Genomic DNA, 25,000 nt, shown 5'->3' with positions numbered 1-25,000 from the left:
ACATGACTCTCTGCGTTGTCCAATCCCGTGAGCCGCCCCAAGATAAAACAAAAGAAGAAAAAAAAAAAAAAGAAAAAAGGCGCCCGCCGTCACAAACGGGTTTGGTTGTCACGGCAACAACACGACAACATCCGGGGAAAAAAAACTAAACAAAGTGAAAAATACAACAAAAATATTTTCATTCTTTGTATTCTTATTCTTATTATTATTCTTTACAGATTGTATACACTCCCCTGGCTCGTTAAATACATCGTTAACGACAGACAAACCGGAATTACAATCTCACACTTTTTTTTCCTTTTTTCTTTTCTTTGCTTTTTTCTTTTTTAAGGTAGATTTTGGTCAGTTAGTTTTTTTTTTTGTAAAAGATTTTACAGCCTGGAAAATAAATACAAAAAAACAAAAACAAACAAAACAGAAATAAAACATTTTATAATAGGATTAGTTTTATTTTTTTTAATCTTTATTCCGTTTCTATTAATTAATGTTTTATTTTTTAATTAATTAACGTTTTTCTTTTTTTAGTGCAACGCGAATAATTCCCTTCTGGAGCAGATTCTGTACATCACTGATTGATCAATTATTAATATGTACACGTGTGTGCGTGTGTGTGTGTGTGTGTGCGTGTGTGTGTGTGCGTATGTGCGTATGCGCGTGCCAGAGGACCAGCCTCCGCGTGAATCAGGGGTCATAAGGTCATAAGTAGTATCATAAGGTGGGGTTTTTTTTTTTAGCCACTCCCCCTCTCCTTAGAGCCACACCCCCCCTTTTTCCACTCTAAGCTCCTCCCCTCGGATCGGTACGACCAATCCAAAGCGCCCGCGTTTAGCGGTACACAAGAAAATAATAATAACAAATAACAACAATAAAAAAAATCTCTTATATTATAACCGGTGTTTTATTCATTATCGTTTGATGAAGTGGAGTCACTTCAACGACCGGCTGGCAGCTGTCCGTCAGACCACGGTATAGGAATGCAACCTGGAAAGTGTGCGTGCTTGCGTGTGCGCGTGTGTGTGCGTGCGTGTGTGCATATGTGCATGTGTTCAGTTCATCCATTTCCTACAGTTGAGCGCTCCACAGTGGCATGGGATCTTGTGTTGATCGTCTTCCAGGTCGAATTTGTAGTCGTACGACAACTACACACACGCACGCACGCACGCACGCACACACACACACACACACACACACACACACACACACACACACACACACACACACACACACACACACACACACACACACACACACACACACACACACACACACACACACACACACACACACACACACACACACACACACACACACACACACACACACACACACACACACACACACACACACACACACACACACGCACACACGCACACACACACACACACGGATTAATTCACGATGCTGATCTGATTCACCCAATGTTTGACTGGTTAGTCAATATTGTGTGTATATTATCTCATTCTGACCTGAGATCAGATTCATACGAGGTTTCCACTGGACAACACACTACTGGTCTGATGAACCCATTCTGACCTGAGATCAGATTCATACGAGGTTTCCACTGGACAACACACTGGTCTGATGAACCCATTCTGACCTGAGATCAGATTCTAAAAATGTCGGTCGTTCTTCGATTTTTCAAAAATAGCAGACCTACAAGCTCATAGCGCGCCACTCGGTGGCACGCTATGAGCTTGTAGGTCTGCTATTTTTGAAAAATCACACCTGTGTGAACTGAGTGGTGCAACCCTCTCTCTCTCCCTCATTAGACAGCACTATAATTGCATTGTATGTAGTCATAGCACGTCATAGTACATATGTATAGCATAATAGTATATATGTATAGTTTATATTTATAGTTTCATTATATAGATATTCCACTCCACTGTTACTTTCTTAGCTTACGCATATTTCATGATAAATGCTTTTTTGTTCTTGCTTAATGTAAATCGCTGTGGATTAAGAGCGTCTGCTAAATGCCTAAATTGTAAATTGTCATTAGCAGGCAACAGTGCAGCACTCTCTCTGTTTCTGGCACAATAGCGCCCCTACTGGTACTAATAGTCATACTGGTGCTCATTAACCAACACATAGGTGAACACGGACATTGCTGTTCCTTGGAGTGGTTGCACCGCTCAGAAACCGAACGACTGACATAGAAACATAGCTTTTTCAGAAAACTGGATGTAGAAGAATCTGATCTCAGGTCAGAATGGGTTAATTAAGTTTACATTGCTCCCCCCTGGTGGTTAAAACATGCGTTGGTTTCTTCCCGTCGCGTCAGAAGGCTGCGGGAGGCTACACGGCGGGATTCGGTTTCCAGGGAAAACATTATGTCGGTATGACGAAACCAACGGTCCGAAATGCACCGGTCCGACTCGCGAGGCCGTTTAAAACACATCGGACTGCCGGGCATGTTTTCTAACCTCGGAAACCCAGACGTTTTTATTTCCAGGGAGAAAAAATAAGGCTGGGTCCGAGTCCACTTCAATACGACATAGAGTACAGCGCAAACGTTGATCGCTCTCTACTGATTTCTGATCGTCTGCACCTTTGTTAAATTGACGCACACACTCCTCTCTCTCTCTCTCTCTGTCGCTCTAAGTAATTAGTCTCATGTCGCGCAGCTGCGCATAGTTTCTAGCTAGGGTACCGTCCTAAAGTCGGCTCTTCGGTGCTACTGACAATTTCTGACGAGCCGAAATAATTTCGGCTCTACAGCGCCGAAACAGCGGTAAAATAGGAATATGAATCAGCCCTAAATCGGTTAAGACTCACCCGTAGCTCTGACATACTGTATGTGTCTTCCACGTGCGGGTTTAGGGTTAGGGTTTAGGGTTAGGGTGTCGGACGGACGATATGCACCCATTTGGTCCCGTGTCAACATCATAGATCAACAGAACCACAGATCCATCTAGATTACAGATCAACAGATCTATAGATCATATTCACCTCCTCTCTGGATTACAGATTAACAGATCTATAGATCATATTCACCTCCTCTCTCTGGATTACAGATTAACAGATCTATAGATCATATTCACCTCCTCTCCTCTCTGGATTCGACGGCAGGAGCTGATGATGATCTTCTGTTCCTTCTCCACGGTGACTACCTCCGTGATGCAGTTAGGAGAGCAGCAGTGGTTGATGTACCTGATCAGTAATCAATACGTTAACACAGTGATCAGTAATCAATACGTTAACACAGTGATCAATATGAATCACCTCATCAATATAGAATCAATATGTAAAAGTGTTGAGGAGAGGAGAAAACAAGACTAAGTGTTGAGGAGAGGAGAAAACAAGACTAAGTGTTGAGGAGAGGAGAAAACAAGACTAAGTGTTGAGGAGAGGAGAAAACAAGACTAAGTGTTGAGGAGAGGAGAAAACAAGACTAACTGTTGAGGAGAGGAGAAAACAAGACTAAGTGTTGAGGAGAGGAGAAAACAAGACTAAGTGTTGAGGAGAGGAGAAAACAAGACTAAGTGTTGAGGAGAGGAGAAAACAAGACTAAGTGTTGAGGAGAGGAGAAAACAAGACTAAGTGTTGAGGAGAGGAGAAAACAAGACTAAGTGTTGAGGAGAGGAGAAAACAAGACTAAGTGTTGAGGAGAGGAGAAAACAAGACTAAGTGTTGAGGAGAGGAGAAAACAAGACTAAGTGTTGAGGAGAGGAGAAAACAAGACTAAGTGTTGAGGAGAGGAGAACACAAGACTAAGTGTTGAGGAGAGGAGAAAACAAGACTAAGTGTTGAGGAGAGGAGAAAACAAGACTAACTGTTGAGGAGAGGAGAAAACAAGACTAACTGTTGAGGAGAGGAGAAAACAAGACTAAGTGTTGAGGAGAAAACAAGACTAAGTGTTGAGGAGAGGAGAAAACAAGACTAACTGTTGAGGAGAGGAGAAAACAAGACTAAGTGTTGAGGAGAGGAGAACACAAGACTAAGTGTTGAGGAGAGGAGAAAACAAGACTAAGTGTTGAGGAGAGGAGAAAACAAGACTAAGTGTTGAGGAGAGGAGAAAACAAGACTAGCTGTTGAGGAGAGGAGAAAACAAGACTAAGTGTTGAGGAGAGGAGAAAACAAGACTAAGTGTTGAGGAGAGGAGAAAACAAGACTAACTGTTGAGGAGAGGAGAAAACAAGACTAAGTGTTGAGGAGAGGAGAAAACAAGACTAAGTGTTGAGGAGAGGAGAAAACAAGACTAAGTGTTGAGAGGAGAAAACAAGACTAAGTGTTGAGAGGAGAAAACAAGACTAAGTGTTGAGGAGAGGAGAAAACAAGACTAAGTGTTGAGAGGAGAAAACAAGACTAAGTGTTGAGGAGAGGAGAAAACAAGACTAAGTGTTGAGGAGAGGAGAAAACAAGACTAAGTGTTGATGAGAGGAGAAAACAAGACTAAGTGTTGAGGAGAGGAGAAAACAAGACTAAGTGTTGAGAGGAGAAAACAAGACTAAGTGTTGAGGAGATGAGAAAACAAGACTAAGTGTTGAGGAGAGGAGAAAACAAGACTAAGTGTTCAGGAGAGGAGAAAACAATGAAATGAAATCGACATGTAAATATGAAATAAATGCTTAAACATGTAGCTAGGTGTAATGTTAGAGACCACAGAAGACATGTAAATATGAAATAAATGCTTAAACATGTAGCTATAGGTGTAATGTTAGAGACCACAGAAGACATGTAAATATGAAATAAATGCTTAAACATGTAGCTAGGTGTAATGTTAGAGTCCACAGAAGACATGTAAATATGAAATAAATGCTTAAACATGTAGCTACAGTATAGGTGTAATGTTAGAGTCCACAGAAGTGAACCTTTTCAAGCCTGTTTTCTCAACTCTCTGTTTCTCTGCCAGACGTTACTCTATAAGCCATATCTCCAGAACCGGTGGGTCAAACTGAACAACCAATATGTACATTTGAAGCTACGATTCTCTGCTTTTCAAAATTACAAAGAAAGGAGGAGAGTTACCTTGCTGGTCCTCCTGTGATCGTTGCGTCGATGACAAACTCATTGTCGATACGGAACATGTAGACTCCACGATTCTACAAACACACGCGCGCACACACACACACACACACACACACACACACACACACACACACACACACACACACACACACACACACACACACACACACACACACACACACACACACACACACACACACAATCAGCATGTGCACTTGTACGCATATTATCTTCATAGTGTACTGGGAACGTGAACTATAAGATAGCAGGTAAACAATGAGGGTGTGTGTGCGTGTGTGTGTGCGTGTGTGCGTGTGTGCGTGTGTGCGTGTGTGCCTGTGTGTGTGTGTGCGTGTGTGCGTGCGTACCTGGGACTCGTAGACGCGTTCCTTCCTGTTTGCCACTTCGCTCCTGATGATGGCGCCGATGTACTCAATGACCATGTTGTGTTTCTCTATGTCTCTGGCAGCATACAGACCTAGGCCCTGAAATATATAGAGAAATATATATAAACTCTATGTCTCTGTCTCTGGCAGCATACAGACCTAGGCCCTGAAATATATAGAGAAATATATATAAACTCTATGTATCTGTCTCTGGCAGCATACAGACCTAGGCCCTGAAATATATAGAGAAATATATATAAACTCTATGTCTCTGTCAGCATACAGACCTAGGCCCTGAAATATATATAAACGATATGTCTCTATGTCTCTGGCAGCATAGAGACCTAGGCCCTGAAATATATATAAACGATATGTCTCTGGCAGCATACAGACCTAGGCCCTGAAATATATAGATAAATATATAGACCTAGGCCCTGAAATATATATATAAATATATATAAACGATATGTCTCTATGTCTCTGGCAGCATACAGACCTAAGCCCTGAAATATATAGATAAATATATATATAAACTATGTCTTTGGCAGCATACAGACCTAGGCCCTGAAATATATAGAAATATATAAACCTAGACCCTGAAAAAAATATATAGAAATATATAATCGCCGGGGTGGGATATCATTATATATCTCTGATGTAATGGAGTACTTCTGATGTAATGGAGTACCTCTGATGTAATGGAGTACCTGTGATGTAATGGAGTACTTCTGATGTAATGGAGTACCTCTGATGTAATGGAGTACTTCTGATGTAATGGAGTACCTCTGATATAATGGAGTACCTGTGATGTAATGGAGTACCTGTGATGTAATGGAGTACCTGTATTCTGGAGCGGGCCAGGTAAACGTTGGTCTTCCATTCGCTCTTCATCCGTCGGTACTGAGCGGCCTTGGAGTGGCGCCCCTGGTGACCCCCGGGCGTCCAGTCGCCGGGCAACAGGGAGACCACCCCCGGGACCACGCCCACGATTGACCCCACCGACCCCTGGCACCTGGGGGCCACGCTGCTCAGGTACGGCCTGGAAAAGAGTTAATTAACGTTACATCCACTGACCTGAGATCAGATTTAAAAAAAATGTCTTAAGAGTACATCCTGACAGTTTTCATTCTGACCTGAGACCAGATTCTATAAATGTTCCTCTACATCCTGACAGTTTTCCATTCTGACCTGAGACCAGATTCTATAAATGTTCCTCTACATCCTGACAGTTTTCCATTCTGACCTGAGACCAGATTATAAAAATGTCTTCTACATCCTGACAGTTTTCATTCTGACCTGAGACCAGATTATAAAAATGTTCTTCTACATCCTGACAGTTTTCATTCTGACCTGAGACCAGATTATAAAAATGTTCTTCTACATCCTGACAGTTTTCATTCTGACCTGAGACCAGATTATAAAAATGTTCTTCTACATCCTGACAGTTTTCATTCTGACCTGAGACCAGATTATAAAAATGTTCTTCTACATCCTGACAGTTTTCATTCTGACCTGAGACCAGATTATAAAAATGTTCTTCTACATCCTGACAGTTTTCATTCTGACCTGAGACCAGATTATAAAAATGTCTTCTATGTCAGTCGCTTCAATAGCTAAAGCAAAGCATAATGCTAATACCAAAATGAGTTAATAAACCCCATTTAGGCCTGACGTCAAAATTAAAACAAAAAAAAGTTTTCTAAATCCTGAGAGTTTTATGAAAAAAACCCATGTTTCTATATCACTGGTTCTCACAGGGTTAAAACCCTATGTTTCTATGTCGGTAGTTCTCGAACCCTATGTTTCTATGTCGGTAGTTCTCAAACCCTATGTTTCTATGTCGGTAGTTCTCAAACCCTATGTTTCTATGTCGGTAGTTCTCAAACCCTATGTTTCTATGTCGGTAGTTCTCAAACCCTATGTTTCTATGTCGGTAGTTCTCAAACCCTATGTTTCTATGTCGGTAGTTCTCGAACCCTATGTTTCTATGTCGGTAGTTCTCGAACCCTATGTTTCTATGTCGGTAGTTCTCAAACCCTATGTTTCTATGTCGGTAGTTCTCAAACCCTATGTTTCTATGTCGGTAGTTCTCAAACCCTATGTTTCTATGTCGGTAGTTCTCGAACCCTATGTTTCTATGTCAGTAGTTCTCAAACCCTATGTTTCTATGTCGGTAGTTCTCAAACCCTATGTTTCTATGTCGGTAGTTCTCAAACCCTATGTTTCTATGCCGGTAGTTCTCGAACCCTATGTTTCTATGTCGGTAGTTCTCGAACCCTATGTTTCTATGTCGGTAGTTCTCAAACCCTATGTTTCTATGTCGGTAGTTCTCGAACCCTATGTTTCTATGTCGGTAGTTCTCGAACCCTATGTTTCTATGTCGGTAGTTCTCAAACCCTATGTTTCTATGTCGGTAGTTCTCAAACCCTATGTTTCTATGTCGGTAGTTCTCAAACCCTATGTTTCTATGTCGGTACTTCTCGAACCCTATGTTTCTATGTCGGTAGTTCTCGAACCCTATGTTTCTATGTCGGTAGTTCTCAAACCCTATGTTTCTATGTCGGTAGTTCTCAAACCCTATGTTTCTATGTCGGTAGTTCTCGAACCCTATGTTTCTATGTCGGTAGTTCTCAAACCCTATGTTTCTATGTCGGTAGTTCTCGAACCCTATGTTTCTATGTCGGTAGTTCTCAAACCCTATGTTTCTATGTCGGTAGTTCTCAAACCCTATGTTTCTATGTCGGTAGTTCTCAAACCCTATGTTTCTATGTCGGTAGTTCTCAAACCCTATGTTTCTATGTCGGTAGTTCTCAAACCCTATGTTTCTATGTCGGTAGTTCTCGAACCCTATGTTTCTATGTCGGTAGTTCTCGAACCCTATGTTTCTATGTCGGTAGTTCTCAAACCCTATGTTTCTATGTCGGTAGTTCTCGAACCCTATGTTTCTATGTCGGTAGTTCTCAAACCCTATGTTTCTATGTCGGTAGTTCTCGAACCCTATGTTTCTATGTCGGTAGTTCTCGAACCCTATGTTTCTATGTCGGTAGTTCTCGAACCCTATGTTTCTATGTCGGTAGTTCTCAAACCCTATGTTTCTATGTCGGTAGTTCTCAAACCCTATGTTTCTATGTCGGTAGTTCTCGAACCCTATGTTTCTATGTCGGTAGTTCTCAAACCCTATGTTTCTATGTCGGTAGTTCTCAAACCCTATGTTTCTATGTCGGTAGTTCTCAAACCCTATGTTTCTATGTCGGTAGTTCTCAAACCCTATGTTTCTATGTCGGTAGTTCTCAAACCCTATGTTTCTATGTCGGTAGTTCTCAAACCCTATGTTTCTATGTCGGTAGTTCTCAAACCCTATGTTTCTATGTCGGTAGTTCTCAAACATTTCCATGTCAAGGACCCCCAGAATTGTATGTATTTGGCCACCGACCCCCCGTCTGAAAATATGCTGTTCCGTCATGCTCATTCCAGCACGGCTGGACAGCCTATATATTTCAACCTTTATTCATATAAATATTATCATTCCATTTTTGTCTTTTTCTCCTTTTTTTGGGGCGACTCCTCTGTGAGTGGCCGGATGGGGAACCGCAAGGTTCCCGGTTCGAACCCTGTGGTGCTCTTCCCCCAGGAGTTACTAGTTAGTGTGGAAGTGTCCTTGAGCAAGACTCTGAACCCCTGATTGCTCCTGATGTGCTGGTTTGGTGCCTTGCATGGTTATCTCCACCATCAGTGTGTGAATGGGTGAATGTAATGCACAATCTATGTAAAGGTGTGTGAATGGGTGAATGTAATGCACAATCTATGTAAAGGTGTGTGAATGGGTGAATGTAATGCACCATCTATGTAAAGGTGTGTGAATGGGTGAATGTAATGCACAATCTATGTAAAGGTGTGTGAATGGGTGAATGTAATGCACAATCTATGTAAAGGTGTGTGAATGGGTGAATGTAATGCACCATCTATGTAAAGGTGTGTGAATGTGTGAATGTAATGCACAGTCTATGTAAAGGTGTGTGAATGGGTGAATGTAATGCACCATCTATGTAAAGGTGTGTGAATGTGTGAATGTAATGCACAGTCTATGTAAAGGTGTGTGAATGGGTGAATGTAATGCACCATCTATGTAAAGGTGTGTGAATGTGGGTTCAGAACCTACCTCTTGGTGATGACGTAGGGTTTGGGTTCAGAGCGGGCCGACCCTGTGGGGTTGAAGGCCAGAGGCCACTCCATCAACGGGTTCCGCCCGAAGCGGAACGTGTAGCGCTCACAGGACTCCACACCTGGCAGCTGGACACACACACACACAAACACACACACACACACACACACACACACACAGTTTGTCAGGTAAAGATACGGTATTATGTGTTTATCATGCGTGTGTGCGTGCGTGCACCGTGTGTGCGTGCGTGCGTGCACCGTGTGTGCGTGTGTGCGTGCACTTACAGACTCTATGATGCGGGTCACGGGGGACGCGGTCAGGCCGAACAGATCTTCGCCTTTCAGATAAACCGGAAACAGTTTGAGAGTCTGGAGCTCCTGACGCAGCTCTGAGACCGGGCCCAGAACCTGGTCCCACACCGCTGGAGACACACACACAGACAGACAGACAGGGAGGAGAGGGTTAATATGGACCTGGTCCCACACCGCTGGAGACAGACAGACAGACAGGGAGGAGAGGGTTAATATGGACCTGGTCCCACACCGCTGGAGACAGACAGACAGACAGACAGGGAGAGGAGAGGGTTAATATGGACCTGTTTCTGACACCGCTGGACGCTGTGTGAGCTTGTAGATCTGCTATTGTCGACGAAATCAACACTGGGATCAGATTCTAAAAAATGTCTTCTACATCCTGACAGTTTTCTGAAAAATCTTATGTTTCCATGTGTCAGTCGTTCTTTGATTTTTCAAAAAATAGCAGACCTACAAGCTCGTAGCGTGGCGCGCTATGAGCTTGTAGATCTGCTATTTTTCAATAGCTAAAGCATAACGTAATGCGAACACCAAAAGGGGTTCCCCGCTCAGAATGGGTTTAACCGTGTGGGGGCCCTTGGGGGTCCCAGTAAGCTGCCCTGAGGAACACCCCCCACCCCCCCCCCACGTTGTGATGTCATACCTTTGGGGGTGGGGCCACAGAGGGTGATGTCATCGTGACCTTTCTCCACCACTTTGATCTTGAAGAGAGGACGCCCTTCATTGTCCTCTATGGAGCACACGTACTTACACCTCCTGGTAGAGAGACATAGAGACACACAGGGAGAGAGAGAGAGAGAGGGGAGAGAGAGAGAGAGAGAGGGAGAGAGAGAGAGAGAGAGAGAGAGAGAGAGAGAGAGAGAGAGACAGATAGAGAGAGAGAGAGAGAGAGAGAGAGAGGGGAGAGAGAGAGAGAGAGAGGGGAGAGAGAGAGAGAGAGAGAGACAGATAGAGAGAGAGAGGGAGAGAGAGAGAGAGAGAGAGTTTAGTGAAGTTTTACTTTGTCTAAATCAAATTTCTTTGTCTTTGTTTACGTACCTGTTTAAATAGTTTAATATAAATCTATTAGTGATTGGCCCCTCCCACTCACCTGTTTAAATAGTTTTATAATATATAAATGATTGGCCCCTCCCACTCACCTGTTTAAATAGTTTCATAATATATAAGTGATTGGCCCCTCCCACTCACCGGTTTAAATAGTTTTATAATATATTAGTGATTGGCCCCTCCCACTCACCTGTTTAAATAGTTTTATAATATATAAGTGATTGGCCCCTCCCACTCACCTGTTTAAATAGTTTAATATAAGTGATTGGCCCCTCCCACTCACCTGTTTAAATAGTTTTATAATATATAAGTGATTGGCCCCTCCCACTCACCTGTTTAAATAGTTTAATATAAGTGATTGGCCCCTCCCACTCACCTGTTTAAATAGTTTAATATAAGTGATTGGCCCCTCCCACTCACCTGTTTAAATAGTTTAATATAAGTGATTGGCCCCTCCCACTCACATGTTTAAATAGTTTTATAATATATAAGTGATTGGCCCCTCCCACTCACCTGTTTAAATAGTTTAATATAAGTGATTGGCCCCTCCCACTCACCTGTTTAAATAGTTTTATAATATATAAGTGATTGGCCCCTCCCACTCACCTGTTTAAATAGTTTTATAATATATAAGTGATTGGCCCCTCCCACTCACCTGTTTAAATAGTTTTATAATATATAAGTGATTGGCCCCTCCCACTCACCTGTTTAAATAGTTTTATAATATAAATGATTGGCCCCTCCCACTCACCTGTTTAAATAGTTTCATAATATATAAGTGATTGGCCCCTCCCACTCACCTGTTTAAATAGTTTTATAATATATAAGTGATTGGCCCCTCCCACTCACCTGTTTAAATAGTTTCATAATATATAAGTGATTGGCCCCTCCCACTCACCTGTTTAAATAGTTTTATAATATATAAGTGATTGGCCCCTCCCACTCACCTGTTTAAATAGTTTTATAATATATAAGTGATTGGCCCCTCCCACTCACCTGTTTAAATGGATAACTTAAAAAAGGTAGCAGAAAGTATTACAAGTGAAATGGATAAATTAAAAAAATGGTTTAATAAAAATAAGTTATCATTGAATTTGAAGAAAACCAAGTTTATGATTTTCTCTAATAGGAAAAAGGATGAAATTACTCTCTCTATAGATGGAGTGAATATTGAAAGAGTGAATGAATTTAGGTTTTTGGGTGTTATATTAGATGAGAAATTATCATGGAAAAATCATATAGCATATATAAAAGCCAAGGTGGCAAAAAGTATTTTTATTTTGAACAAAGTAAAATATGATTTGGATACGAATTTATTGAGGATGTTGTATTGTACACTGGTTTTACCATATTTTATTTACTGTCTGGAAGTATGGGGCAACTCATTCAAGAGTAATATGACTCCCTTGATAATGTTACAAAAAAGAGCGTTAAGAATCATGTATAAAGAAGACTTCAGAGCACACACCAATAGGCTTTTTATGTTATCAGGTGTTTTAAAAATCATGGATTTGGTTGAATTACGTACATTATTGGTGGTGTTTAGAGCGAAAAACAGATCATTACCAATACAGTTACAGAAGTCATTTGTGTTTAGCTCAGAGGATGAGAACCACAGAAGAAGACATGATTTTAAACATCTGTTCGCCCGGACTACACTAAAACAAATGTGCACTTCTGTCACAGGTATAAAATTATGGAATTCACAAAACCAGGAGTTGAAGAGTTGTACAACAGTGTTTCAGTTTAAGAAAGTGTTTAAAAAGGAAAGAATGTTAAAATATGAACGAGAAGGTTAGATAAGTGTTATTTTGTTCCCTTAGCGTTGTTTTGTTTTGTTTTTGTTTGTTCTCTTGTTGAGCTCTATGTTATTTCGTCTTGTTGTTCTCTTTTTTAGGGTTAGGGTGAGGGTTAGGGTTAGGGTTTAGTTGTTAGTTGTTTTATTTTTTTATTTTGATAGGGGCAGGTATAAATAAGATTTATCTTCTTCCTGCTCCTTTTCTTTTCAGTTTTGGAATATGTAAAAAAAAAAAATATATATGTAAAATGAATATAAGTATGTGAAAACCAAACTGAAATGAAATAAATAAATATGAAATGAAATGAAATGAAATAGTTTTATAATATATAAGTGATTGGCCCCTCCCACTCACCTGTTTAAATAGTTTTATAATATATAAGTGATTGGCCCCTCCCACTCACCTGTTTAAATAGTTTTATAATATATAAGTGATTGGCCCCTCCCACTCACCTGTTTAAATAGTTTCATAATATATAAGTGATTGGCCCCTCCCACTCACCTGTTTAAATAGTTTAATATAAATGATTGGCCCCTCCCACTCACCTGTTTAAATAGTTTTATAATATATAAGTGATTGGCCCCTCCCACTCACCTGTTTAAATAGTTTTATAATATATAAGTGATTGGCCCCTCCCACTCACCTGTTTAAATAGTTTTATAATATATAAGTGATTGGCCCCTCCCACTCACCTGTTTAAATAGTTTTATAATATATAAGTGATTGGCCCCTCCCACTCACCTGTTTAAATAGTTTCATAATATATAAGTGATTGGCCCCTCCCACTCACCTGTTTAAATAGTTTTATAATATATAAATGATTGGCCCCTCCCACTCACCTGTTTAAATAGTTTCATAATATATAAGTGATTGGCCCCTCCCACTCACCTGTTTAAATAGTTTTATAATATATAAATGATTGGCCCCTCCCACTCACCTGTTTAAATAGTTTTATAATATATAAATGATTGGCCCCTCCCACTCACCTGTTTAAATAGTTTTATAATATATAAATGATTGGCCCCTCCCACTCACCTGTTTAAATAGTTTCATAATATATAAGTGATTGGCCCCTCCCACTCACCTGTTTAAATAGTTTTATAATATATAAATGATTGGCCCCTCCCACTCACCTGTTTAAATAGTTTTATAATATATAAATGATTGGCCCCTCCCACTCACCTGTTTAAATAGTTTCATAATATATAAGTGATTGGCCCCTCCCACTCACCTGTTTAAATAGTTTAATATAAATGATTGGCCCCTCCCACTCACCTGTTTAAATAGTTTTATAATATATAAGTGATTGGCCCCTCCCACTCACCTGTTTAAATAGTTTAATATAAGTGATTGGCCCCTCCCACTCACATGTTTAAATAGTTTTATAATATATAAGTGATTGGCCCCTCCCACTCACCTGTTTAAATAGTTTTATAATATATAAGTGATTGGCCCCTCCCACTCACATGTTTAAATAGTTTTATAATATATAAGTGATTGGCCCCTCCCACTCACCTGTTTAAATAGTTTTATAATATATAAGTGATTGGCCCCTCCCACTCACCTGTTTAAATAGTTTTATAATATATAAGTGATTGGCCCCTCCCACTCACATGTTTAAATAGTTTTATAATATATAAGTGATTGGCCCCTCCCACTCACCTGTTTAAATAGTTTTATAATATATAAGTGATTGGCCCCTCCCACTCACCTGTTTAAATAGTTTTATAATATATAAGTGATTGGCCCCTCCCACTCACCTGTTGCCGTGGCGCATGCTCCAGTAGATGCGGTTGGCATGGTAACCCACGGGGTAGATCGCCGATTGGCTGTGGAAGGAGGCCAGCTGCTGTGGGAGGAGCCTGCCCACCGCGCGGAACAGCAGGCTGCCCACGCGGAACGTGTGGCGCCTGTCAGACCTGTCAATCAAATTACATCATCATCAGACCTGTCAATCACATTATTACATCATCATCAGACCTGTCAATCAAATGACATCATCAGACCTGTCAATCACATTACATCATCAGACCTGTCAATCACATTATTACATCATCAGACCTGTCAATCACATTACATCAGACCTGTCAATCACATTACATCATCAGACCTGTCAATCACATTACATCATCATCAGCATCAGAGTCCAGGGACCACCAGTGGTCCTTGAGGGGGTTCCAGGCTTAGAGTATATATGAATAGAGAAGGCACCCAGGGGAAACCCTGAGGCCAAATGGACATAGTGGACGAATTTGGTATATATTTGACAATCGCTGCAATACCAAAAGCGTTTATCTTGGTATTGCAGCGTTAAGGCCTATTCATAGTCTGGATTTTCCGTGGTGAGGTGACCACCACTCCGGTGGTGACCTACCTACCCTAGGGGACACGGGGAGAACATGTGAGGGTACCTACCCTAGGGGGACACGGGGAGAACATGCAAACTCCACACAGAAAGGCTGATTCGCGAAGAACATTTTGTTTAAAATGGGTCTAACAACACGGATCCGTCCAGGACTGACCGTTGGACGACGGCGGCGATCTGGCGCGCCTCGTCTCGCTGCACGAAGACCCGGCGCAGCACGCTGAAGCTACGCAGCTCAGCGTCGTAGGGGTCGGAGGTCACGGAGGGGGGAGGGGCAGCGGCGGCGCCCGGCGGAGAGCAAGGGGAGGAGGGACCAGACGTCCTGGGCTTGTGGAGGTGGCACAGCATGGTCTTATCCTGAAATATATAGTAAATATATATATTATAACATGGTCTTATCCTGAAATATATAGTAAATATATATCACAGCATGGTCTTATCCTGAAATATATAGTAAATATATATATTATAAAATGGTCTTATCCTGAAATATATAGTGAATATATATTACAGCATGGTCTTATCCTGAAATATATAGTAAATATATATATTATAACATGGTCTTATCCTGAAATATATAGTAAATATATATTACAGCATGGTCTTATCCTGAAATATATAGTAAATATATATTACAGCATGGTCTTATCCTGAAATATATAGTAAATATATATTACAGCATGGTCTTATCCTGAAATATATAGTAAATATATATATTACAACATGGTCTTATCATGAAATATGTAATAAATATATATATTATAACATGGTCTTATCCTGAAATATAATAAATATATATATTATAACATGGTCTTATCCTAAAATATATAATAAATATATATTACACCATGGTCTTATCCTGAAATATATAGTAAATATATATTACAGCATGGTCTTATCCTGAAATATATAGTAAATATATATTACAGCATGGTCTTATCCTGAAATATATAGTAAATATATATTACAACATGGTCTTATCCTGAAATATATAGTAAATATATATTACAGCATGGTCTTATCCTGAAATATACATTATAACATGGTCTTATCCTGAAATATATAGTAAATATATATTACAGCGTGGTCTTATCCTGAAATATATAGTAAATATATATTACAGCATGGTCTTATCCTGAAATATATAGTAAATATATATTACAGCATGGTCTTATCCTGAAATATATAGTAAATATATATCGCCGTGTAAAGGCGACGGGGCTTGCAGTCCAAGGACAATGGATGCAGTGGGACAAGGCACAGGATCGTCCACTGTCCTGGAAGGAACTCTGGGCTACCGACCAGGGCAAGCTGTCCTTCCTCTTGCGTGCAGTGGCTGACCTCTTACCAACCCCAAACAACCTAAAGATCTGGGGGAAAGAAGAGGATCCGTCCTGTAAGCAGTGTGGAGCATCCCTCTGTACACTGAATCACATCTTAACGGGATGTCCCAAAGCACTGGGAGATGGCCGATACAGATGGAGACACGATAAGGTCCTTGCAGAAGTTGCCAAATGGACGGAACTGCAGAGGGCCATGGCCAACAAACATCAGGCACCACCACCAGAAGTCGTCCAATTCCAAAAGCAAGGAGATAAGGCTCCTAAGGCAAGGAGAGCTGCCAAGAAACCACCTTCCATTTTACACAGAGCTTCTGACTGGGAGATGCAAGTGGACCTGAAAAAGAAGCTTGTTTTTCCAGAAGAGGTGGCTGTGACTTCTCTCAGACCAGACATGATCCTACTATCCAGGACCACAAAAACCATCTTGGTAGCAGAACTAACAGTGCCCTGGGAGGACAGACTAGGCATCTCTCACCAATTGAAGAAAGCCAAGTACCAAGATTTGATTGATGAGGCTCTTATCAAAGGATGGCACGCATCCCTATTCCCCATCGAAGTTGGCTGCCGTGGTTTCCCAGCAACATCAGTGCGCTACTTCCTGCAAAAGATCGGGTTGGATCCCAAGCAACTGAAGAAAGCCACTGGGGAGATAGCCACTGTAGCCGAGACCACATCCAGATGGATATGGCTGAAGAGAGCCCACAGTTGGAACCCTGCAGGATCCTAGCCCCACTGACAACCAGTCAAGAAGCAGAAGGTATGCGGCCAGGTTCAGACCTGGCTCAGGGAGTAGGACGCCCCTGCCATGCATAGTCCCGAGTCCAGCTGCAGGGAGCGGCAGGGAGACGTCCCTGACCGCGGGCCCCACCATCCGGAGATGTTCTGGGATGAAAGGGGCGAAACATCAAGGAAGGATGGCTCCCAGCTGATGACCCTGACAGCTGGTACTCGCAATGCTCAGATCATTCATCCACCGAGGATTACCAACACTTGTAACCTGCAACACCTGTAAGTAGCTCTAGCAGATTCTGCTTGTAGCAAAGCATCTTCAATGTTTACTTCACCTGTATTGTCTAGACCATGGGGAAAGGCCCATTGGCGGTGGGGGAAGACCCACAGACATCCAAGAAAGAATGGATGACAGCACGGAAAGACGGCACGCAATAGTGTTAGGGTTAGCACCCCGAAGCACTGCACAAACAAGCTACTAGTACAAATCAAAGAGAATACCCCCAGGCAGACCGAGGAGGGGGGGAGGATAATCTGCCAGAAAGGACGGATCACACGGCTAATGACCCGGACAACGGACAAAGAACTACGAGATCGGATGCAGCAAGACAGGAGGGTGAAGCCCAGAGAAGATGTAACAACTGCGGCAGAATGTTCAAGAATGAGCATGGCGTAAAGATTCACCAAGGCAAGACAAAGTGCAAAGAGCAACTACAGCAACGCAAAGCACCTGTTATGACCCAGAGAGCTATCTCTGAGTTTACTAGCAGTGCTTGTCAGTCGACGGAGGAGGACCAGGGCCAGGAGGCAAACCACAGTGCCCCAGACCTCCCTGCTGAACCAGCTCAGAGCACAAGAGGGGGTGAATCCGAGAGGTTGGAGGGCTTCGAGAGGAAACCTCGGCTGAATTTACCACCAGCAACAGACCGCAGATGGCGTCAATTGGATGAAGATTTGAGTATCACTCTGGACAACGTCCTGAAAGGAGATGCAACCAAAAAGATGAAGACCATGGTGCAACTTGTGTATCAGGCATGCCAGGATACCTTCGGCGTGAAGGAAGGCCCAGTGGTCAAGCCACCTTCAGGTCCTAGTAGAAGGCAGCGCCAGATCACAGAGCTGCGGAAACAACTAAGAACCCTCAAGAAAAGATGGCGGAAAGCAGACAACGAGGAGAAAGCAGCCCTGAACGAGCTAAGCTCAGAGCTGCGGAAAACCCTAATCAACCTTCGAAGAACAGAGACAAGCCGGAGAAAGCAGAGTGAGAAGCGTAGACAGAGGAAGACCTTCTTCAACAATCCCTTCCAGTTTACAGCCAACATTCTTGGAAAGCCAAAAAGTGGAAGACTAACATGTTCAAAGGAAGAAGTGGAGGATAGTGTGGCAGCAGCCCATAGTGACCCCAGCAGAGATATTCCACTGGAGGACTGCCCATTCCATCTGCCAATACTCAAGCCACACACCCCCTTTAACATGGGAGACTTCACCCTCGATGATGTAAGGACAGTAGTGGAGAAAGCCAGAGCAGGATCTGCCCCAGGACCATCAGGCACCACTTATAAGATCTACAAAAACTGTCCATTGCTTCTGAAGATGCTGGCAAAGCTTATCAGGACGCTCTGGAAAAAGAAACAGGAACCCTGGCTCTGGACACTCGCCGAGGGATGTTTTGTCCCCAAAGAACTGAACTCATCAGGACTTGACCAATTTCGAGAGATCTCCCTCCTAGATGTTGAAGGGAAGATATTCTGGGCCATCATTGCAAAACGATTAACATCTTACCTAATCACCAACAAGTATGTGGACACAAGTGTCCAAAAAGGAGGAGTCCCAGGATTCTCCGGATGTCTGGAGCATACATCAGCGATCAGCCAGATCATCAAGGAAGCAAAGAGTAATAAGAACACTCTCTCAGTCGTATGGCTAGATCTCGCCAAAGCCTACCCAAGCGTACCCCACCAGTTGATCCAAAAATCATTGGCACACTACCAAGTCCCATCTGAGGTAACCAAGCTGGTGATGTCTCACATGGATTCACTGAAGATGAGGTTCACTGTGGGAGATACCACCACCAAATGGCAGAGACTTGAGAAGGGCATCATGGCAGGATGCACAATATCTGTGGTACTGTTCGTGGCTGCCATGGACCTCCTACTAAAGGCAGCAGGAATGCAATGTAGAGGACCAAAAGCAAACGATGACACAAGACACCCATCCTGCAGAGCTTTCATGGATGATGTAACGGTGATGACTCCATCGATCCAAGGAACACGCTGGATCCTAAGCGCTCTGGAGAAGATGGCCACCTGGTCACGAATGCAATTCAACCCAAAGAAATCTAGGAGCCTAAGTATACTGAAAGGAAAGCTGACAAAGAGCATCTTCAGTATTCAAGGGTCGGAGATCCCAACCATACAAGACCAAGATATCAGATGCCTGGGAAAGAACTATGACAGCACCCTGAAGGACGGTGTAAACCTCCAAAACACTGTGGCTCAGTTAAACACTTGGCTCAAGGCGATCGACAACAGCCAGCTGCTCGGAAGGTTTAAGGTGTGGTGCTTCCAGTATGGCATCATACCTAGACTGCAATGGCCATTCCTGCTGTATGACTTCCCCATGACTCAGGTGGAGGCAATGGAGAGACTGTGCAGCAAATTTGTACGAAGATGGCTGGGAGTCCCCCCATCTTTCAGCGCAGTGAACTTGTACAGCAAGACATCCAAGCTCCGCCTACCAGTCTCATCAGTGGTTGAAGAATTCAAAGCCACTAAAGCAAGAGCAGTCAGCACACTGCTTCTATCTGAGGATGAGAAAGTCAGACACGCTAATAAGTCCATCAAGTGCGGCAGGAAGTGGAAACCCCAGGAAGCAGTGAAGGAAGCAGAAGCACACTGGAGGCACCAGGAGATCGTCGGGGTGGTCTGTCAAGGGCGACTGGGACTTGGTCACTACAACACCAAGAGGTGGAGCAAATCTGACGCCAAAGGAAAGAGAGGACTTGTGGTGCAGAGAGTCCGAGAGACAGTAGAAGAAGACCGCCGTGTAAAGGCGACGGGGCTTGCAGTCCAAGGACAATGGATGCAGTGGGACAAGGCACAGGATCGTCCACTGTCCTGGAAGGAACTCTGGGCTACCGACCAGGGCAAGCTGTCCTTCCTCTTGCGTGCAGTGGCTGACCTCTTACCAACCCCAAACAACCTAAAGATCTGGGGGAAAGAAGAGGATCCGTCCTGTAAGCAGTGTGGAGCATCCCTCTGTACACTGAATCACATCTTAACGGGATGTCCCAAAGCACTGGGAGATGGCCGATACAGATGGAGACACGATAAGGTCCTTGCAGAAGTTGCCAAATGGACGGAACTGCAGAGGGCCATGGCCAACAAACATCAGGCACCACCACCAGAAGTCGTCCAATTCCAAAAGCAAGGAGATAAGGCTCCTAAGGCAAGGAGAGCTGCCAAGAAACCACCTTCCATTTTACACAGAGCTTCTGACTGGGAGATGCAAGTGGACCTGAAAAAGAAGCTTGTTTTTCCAGAAGAGGTGGCTGTGACTTCTCTCAGACCAGACATGATCCTACTATCCAGGACCACAAAAACCATCTTGGTAGCAGAACTAACAGTGCCCTGGGAGGACAGACTAGGCATCTCTCACCAATTGAAGAAAGCCAAGTACCAAGATTTGATTGATGAGGCTCTTATCAAAGGATGGCACGCATCCCTATTCCCCATCGAAGTTGGCTGCCGTGGTTTCCCAGCAACATCAGTGCGCTACTTCCTGCAAAAGATCGGGTTGGATCCCAAGCAACTGAAGAAAGCCACTGGGGAGATAGCCACTGTAGCCGAGACCACATCCAGATGGATATGGCTGAAGAGAGCCCACAGTTGGAACCCTGCAGGATCCTAGCCCCACTGACAACCAGTCAAGAAGCAGAAGGTATGCGGCCAGGTTCAGACCTGGCTCAGGGAGTAGGACGCCCCTGCCATGCATAGTCCCGAGTCCAGCTGCAGGGAGCGGCAGGGAGACGTCCCTGACCGCGGGCCCCACCATCCGGAGATGTTCTGGGATGAAAGGGGCGAAACATCAAGGAAGGATGGCTCCCAGCTGATGACCCTGACAGCTGGTACTCGCAATGCTCAGATCATTCATCCACCGAGGATTACCAACACTTGTAACCTGCAACACCTGTAAGTAGCTCTAGCAGATTCTGCTTGTAGCAAAGCATCTTCAATGTTTACTTCACCTATTATAACATGGTCTTATCCTGAAATATATATTATAACATGGTCTTATCCTGAAATATATAGTAAATATATATTACAGCATGGTCTTATCCTGAAATATATAGTAAATATATATTATAACATGAAATATAGTTGAGTTGAGTACTTAAACGAAGACAATGATTTATTGTATTACAAATTTAACATTTGTAGTGTGCCTCCAGGTGAAGTGGCAGGTGTGTTGGTGCTCACCTTAAAGAACATGCAGTGTGCGTCCAGGGCGCAGGTGAAGTGGCAGGTGTTGGTGCTCACCTTGCAGATGAAGTGGTAGGTGTGTTGGTGCTCACCTTAAAGAACATGCAGTGTGCCTCCAGGTGAAGTGGTAGGTGTGTTGGTGCTCACCTTAAAGAACACGCAATGTGCCTCCAGGTGAAGTGGTAGGTGTGTTGGTGCTCACCTTAAAGAACATGCAGCGTGCCTCCAGGTGAAGTGGTAGGTGTTGGTGCTCACCTTAAAGAACATGCAGTGTGCGTCCAGGGCGCAGGTGAAGTGGTAGGTGTTGGTGCATCTCAGCCTCTGACAGCCGCTCGTGGCGCCCGTCCTCTGACACTGGACGCAGCGGACGGCCAGGCCGCGCCTCAGCGCCAGCTCCACGTTGATCAGCGCCCCCGCCTGGGTCTCGTACACCTCGCTCGACCACAGGGCGCAGTTCAGGTGGACCTGCGGACAGAGAGAGAGAGAGAGAGAGAGAGAGACAGAGAGAGAGAGAGAGAGAGAGAGGAAGAGAGAGAGAGAGAGAGAGAGAGAGAGAGAGAGAGAGAGAGAGAGAGAGAGAGAGAGAGAGAGAGAGAGATGGACGGATGAGTTACTAGGCATAATTATTAACCCATTCTGACCTGAGATCAGATTCATACGAGGTTTCCACTGGACACACACTGGTCTGATTAACCCATTCTGACCTGAGATCAGATTCTAAAAATGTCAGTCGTTCTTCGATTTTACAAAAAATAGCAGACCTACAGTAGATCTGCTATTTTTCAATAGCTAAAGCATAACGTGATGCTGACACCCGTTCAGAATGGGTTAAAGTCATCAGACCTGAAATCCAATAGAAAGGAACATGCTTCAACAAGAAGGTCCAGACATGCCTGTCCTTTAAGTATATATAGTGGATTCAGTTCCGGGAGCCACAGACACACCCATAGATCCAGGTCTTGGGACTCACCCATAGATCCAGGTCTTGGGACTCACCCATAGGTCCAGGTTTTGTGACTCACCCATAGGTCCAGGTTTTGTGACTCAACCATAGGTCCAGGTCTTGGGACTCACCCATAAGTCCAGGTCCAGGTCTTGGGACTCACCCATAAGTCCAGGTCCAGGTCTTGGGACTCACCCATAAGTCCAGGTCCAGGTCTTGGGACTCACCCATAGGTCCAGGTCCAGGTTTTGTGAATCACCCATAGGTCCAGGTCCAGGTTTTGTGACTCACCCATAGGTCCAGGTCCAGGTTGAGCAGCCGGGCCGGTCCGTCCGTCTGTCCGTCCCCCTGCTGGTGACAGAAGCAGCATCGCCGCTGGTCTCTAGGCAACGGCTCCGGTCGTAGACACGCCCCCAACTTCCTGAGCAACGAGTCTATTTCCTCCTCCGTCGGCATGGAGACGGCCTCGTTCACCACGCTATGACCCCTGGGTAACGCGGAGGAGAAGCACAGTGAGCTAACAGGCTAACAGGCTAACACCAGGGCAAAACCTGGGCAGGGTGATCCGAACATGCTAACCTGTGCAGGGTGATGCTAATATTCCAGCGGCGCCAACGAGAGCACTTCATCCTCTTCCCGTGGCGGGATGATAACTCCTCCCCTCCGGGCACCGTGCGTGGGCGGGGCTTCAACTTCACTGTCACCTGTCAATCAATGAATAGACCAATCAATCTCTCCGTTTGAAGGCAGTGTAAGTGACATAGTTTGGTTTAAACAGTATTTTCCTTAACCCATTTAGACCTGAGGACAAAGTTCGCTCTAAAAGGATATATATATATTCAAAGATTTGAGGCACATTTTCACGATTTTTCAAAAAATAGCAGACCTACATAGCTCATAGCGCGCCACTCGGTGGCGCGCTATGAGCTTGTAGATCTGCTATTTTCCAATAGCTAAAGCATAACATGATGCTAACACCAAAAGGGGTTCCAAAAGGGTGTGAAGAGGAGAGACTAGGACTAGGTCTAGGTCTAGGTCTAGACTAGGTCTAGGTCTGCCCACCTTGAGGTCGGCCTTGGCGGTGGATTCCACGGCGAGGGCAGAGGCGGGGGGGAAGGAGGGCGGGGTCGAGGGGGCGGGGTTTGGCGAGGAGGAGGCGGGGTTAGGAGAGGAGACGAGGAGGTTAGGAGAGGAGACGGGAAGGGTGTGGACGGTGATGGACGAGACGTTGTTCATGTACTGATGACCTGCGACCTCCGACTTCTGACCCTGTGCACACACACACACACACACACACACACACACACAAACAGACAGATACACGTTTAACAAAACAACAATAAGTGTGTGTGTGAGCGCCTGTGTGCGTGCATGCCTGTGTGTGTGTGTGTGTGTGCACTAGTACCTTGTCATCCGCTTCGGTCTGCAGACCAGATGAGTAGAGCACAGAGCAGTTCGAACTACAGAATGTCAGACCCTACGCACACACACACACACACACACACACACACACACACAGTATTATTTTTATTCTTACATAGACAGACAGACAGAGTTTTGACAAATCAACACGCATAATCCACCAGATACATAAGGTGTGTGTGTGTGTGTGTGTGTGTGTGTATGTGTGTGTGTGTGTGTGTGTGTGTGTGTGCGTGCATGCGTAGTGCATACCTGTTTGCTGACATTGACTGCATTTCCCAGCATTCCCTTGCAGTGGACACAGCACTGAAGAGTCCTGGGAGCTGGAGCCGAGACGCCATGTTTGTTGTAGTCCATTCTCCCACCTGGAGAGCAGACCCGGACTACACATTGACACCGTGGCCTCATTCATCAATTAAACATCTTAAATTAATGTATCCATGCTACATAGAAAGATCTTAAATGAATGTATCAATGCTACATAGAAACATCTTCAATGAATGTATCAATGCTACATAGAAACATCTTAAATTAATGTATCAATGCTACATAGAAACATCTTCAATGAATGTATCAATGCTACATAGAAACATCTTAAATTAATGTATCAATGCTACATAGAAAGATCTTCAATGAATGTATCAATGCTACATAGAAACATCTTAAATTAATGTATCAATGCTACATAGAAAGATCTTCAATGAATGTATCAATGCTACATAGAAACATCTTAAATTAATGTATCAATGCTACATAGAAACATCTTAAATGAATTAGTGGAACATCGTTGTCAAATAGTACACGAATGACACCAATCACATAGTCATGAATGATATTATACATTTTGCATATTAATTTAACCCATTACTGAGCAGAGCGCGCTACCGCTGTCCCCCTGGTAGGGGGCGCTGTGACTCCACGTTAATGAGAGACAGACAGACAGACAGACAGACAGACAGACAGACAGACAGACAGACAGACAGACAGACAGACAGACAGACAGACAGACAGACAGACAGCTTACTGGTGGGGGGT

The 25,000-nt window shown here is 43.7% G+C and overlaps 1 protein-coding gene across 1 annotated transcript in view; it reads right to left on the bottom strand.

Annotated features, from left to right (window-relative positions):
* The window catches only part of LOC308336017 (uncharacterized protein), a 111,929-nt gene that overhangs the window by 434 nt on the left and 86,495 nt on the right, over positions 1 to 25,000 (bottom strand). Inside the window, exons 75-91 of the mRNA XM_080793259.1 lie at positions 24,990 to 25,000; positions 24,218 to 24,330; positions 23,949 to 24,020; positions 23,606 to 23,812; positions 23,123 to 23,247; positions 22,835 to 23,030; positions 21,856 to 22,065; positions 15,205 to 15,404; positions 14,443 to 14,601; positions 10,480 to 10,592; positions 9,807 to 9,943; positions 9,517 to 9,647; positions 6,198 to 6,396; positions 5,340 to 5,456; positions 4,972 to 5,045; positions 3,045 to 3,153; positions 1 to 1,139 (exon numbers count right to left, since the gene is read on the bottom strand). The exon at positions 1 to 1,139 is cut by the window's left edge and continues 434 nt beyond it; the exon at positions 24,990 to 25,000 is cut by the window's right edge and continues 35 nt beyond it. Of these exons, the coding sequence (XP_080649385.1) occupies positions 1,047 to 1,139; positions 3,045 to 3,153; positions 4,972 to 5,045; positions 5,340 to 5,456; positions 6,198 to 6,396; positions 9,517 to 9,647; positions 9,807 to 9,943; positions 10,480 to 10,592; positions 14,443 to 14,601; positions 15,205 to 15,404; positions 21,856 to 22,065; positions 22,835 to 23,030; positions 23,123 to 23,247; positions 23,606 to 23,812; positions 23,949 to 24,020; positions 24,218 to 24,330; positions 24,990 to 25,000 (2,266 nt within the window). The 3' untranslated portion in view covers positions 1 to 1,046. The remainder of the gene's footprint in view (positions 1,140 to 3,044; positions 3,154 to 4,971; positions 5,046 to 5,339; positions 5,457 to 6,197; positions 6,397 to 9,516; positions 9,648 to 9,806; positions 9,944 to 10,479; positions 10,593 to 14,442; positions 14,602 to 15,204; positions 15,405 to 21,855; positions 22,066 to 22,834; positions 23,031 to 23,122; positions 23,248 to 23,605; positions 23,813 to 23,948; positions 24,021 to 24,217; positions 24,331 to 24,989) is intronic.

This window comes from Protomyctophum bolini (assembly GCF_963924005.1).
Source record: "Protomyctophum bolini genome assembly, chromosome: 21".
NCBI lineage: Eukaryota > Metazoa > Chordata > Actinopteri > Myctophiformes > Myctophidae > Protomyctophum > Protomyctophum bolini.
The sequence above is the reverse complement of the archived record's forward strand: the minus strand, read 5'-3'. Positions and strand labels throughout refer to the sequence as shown.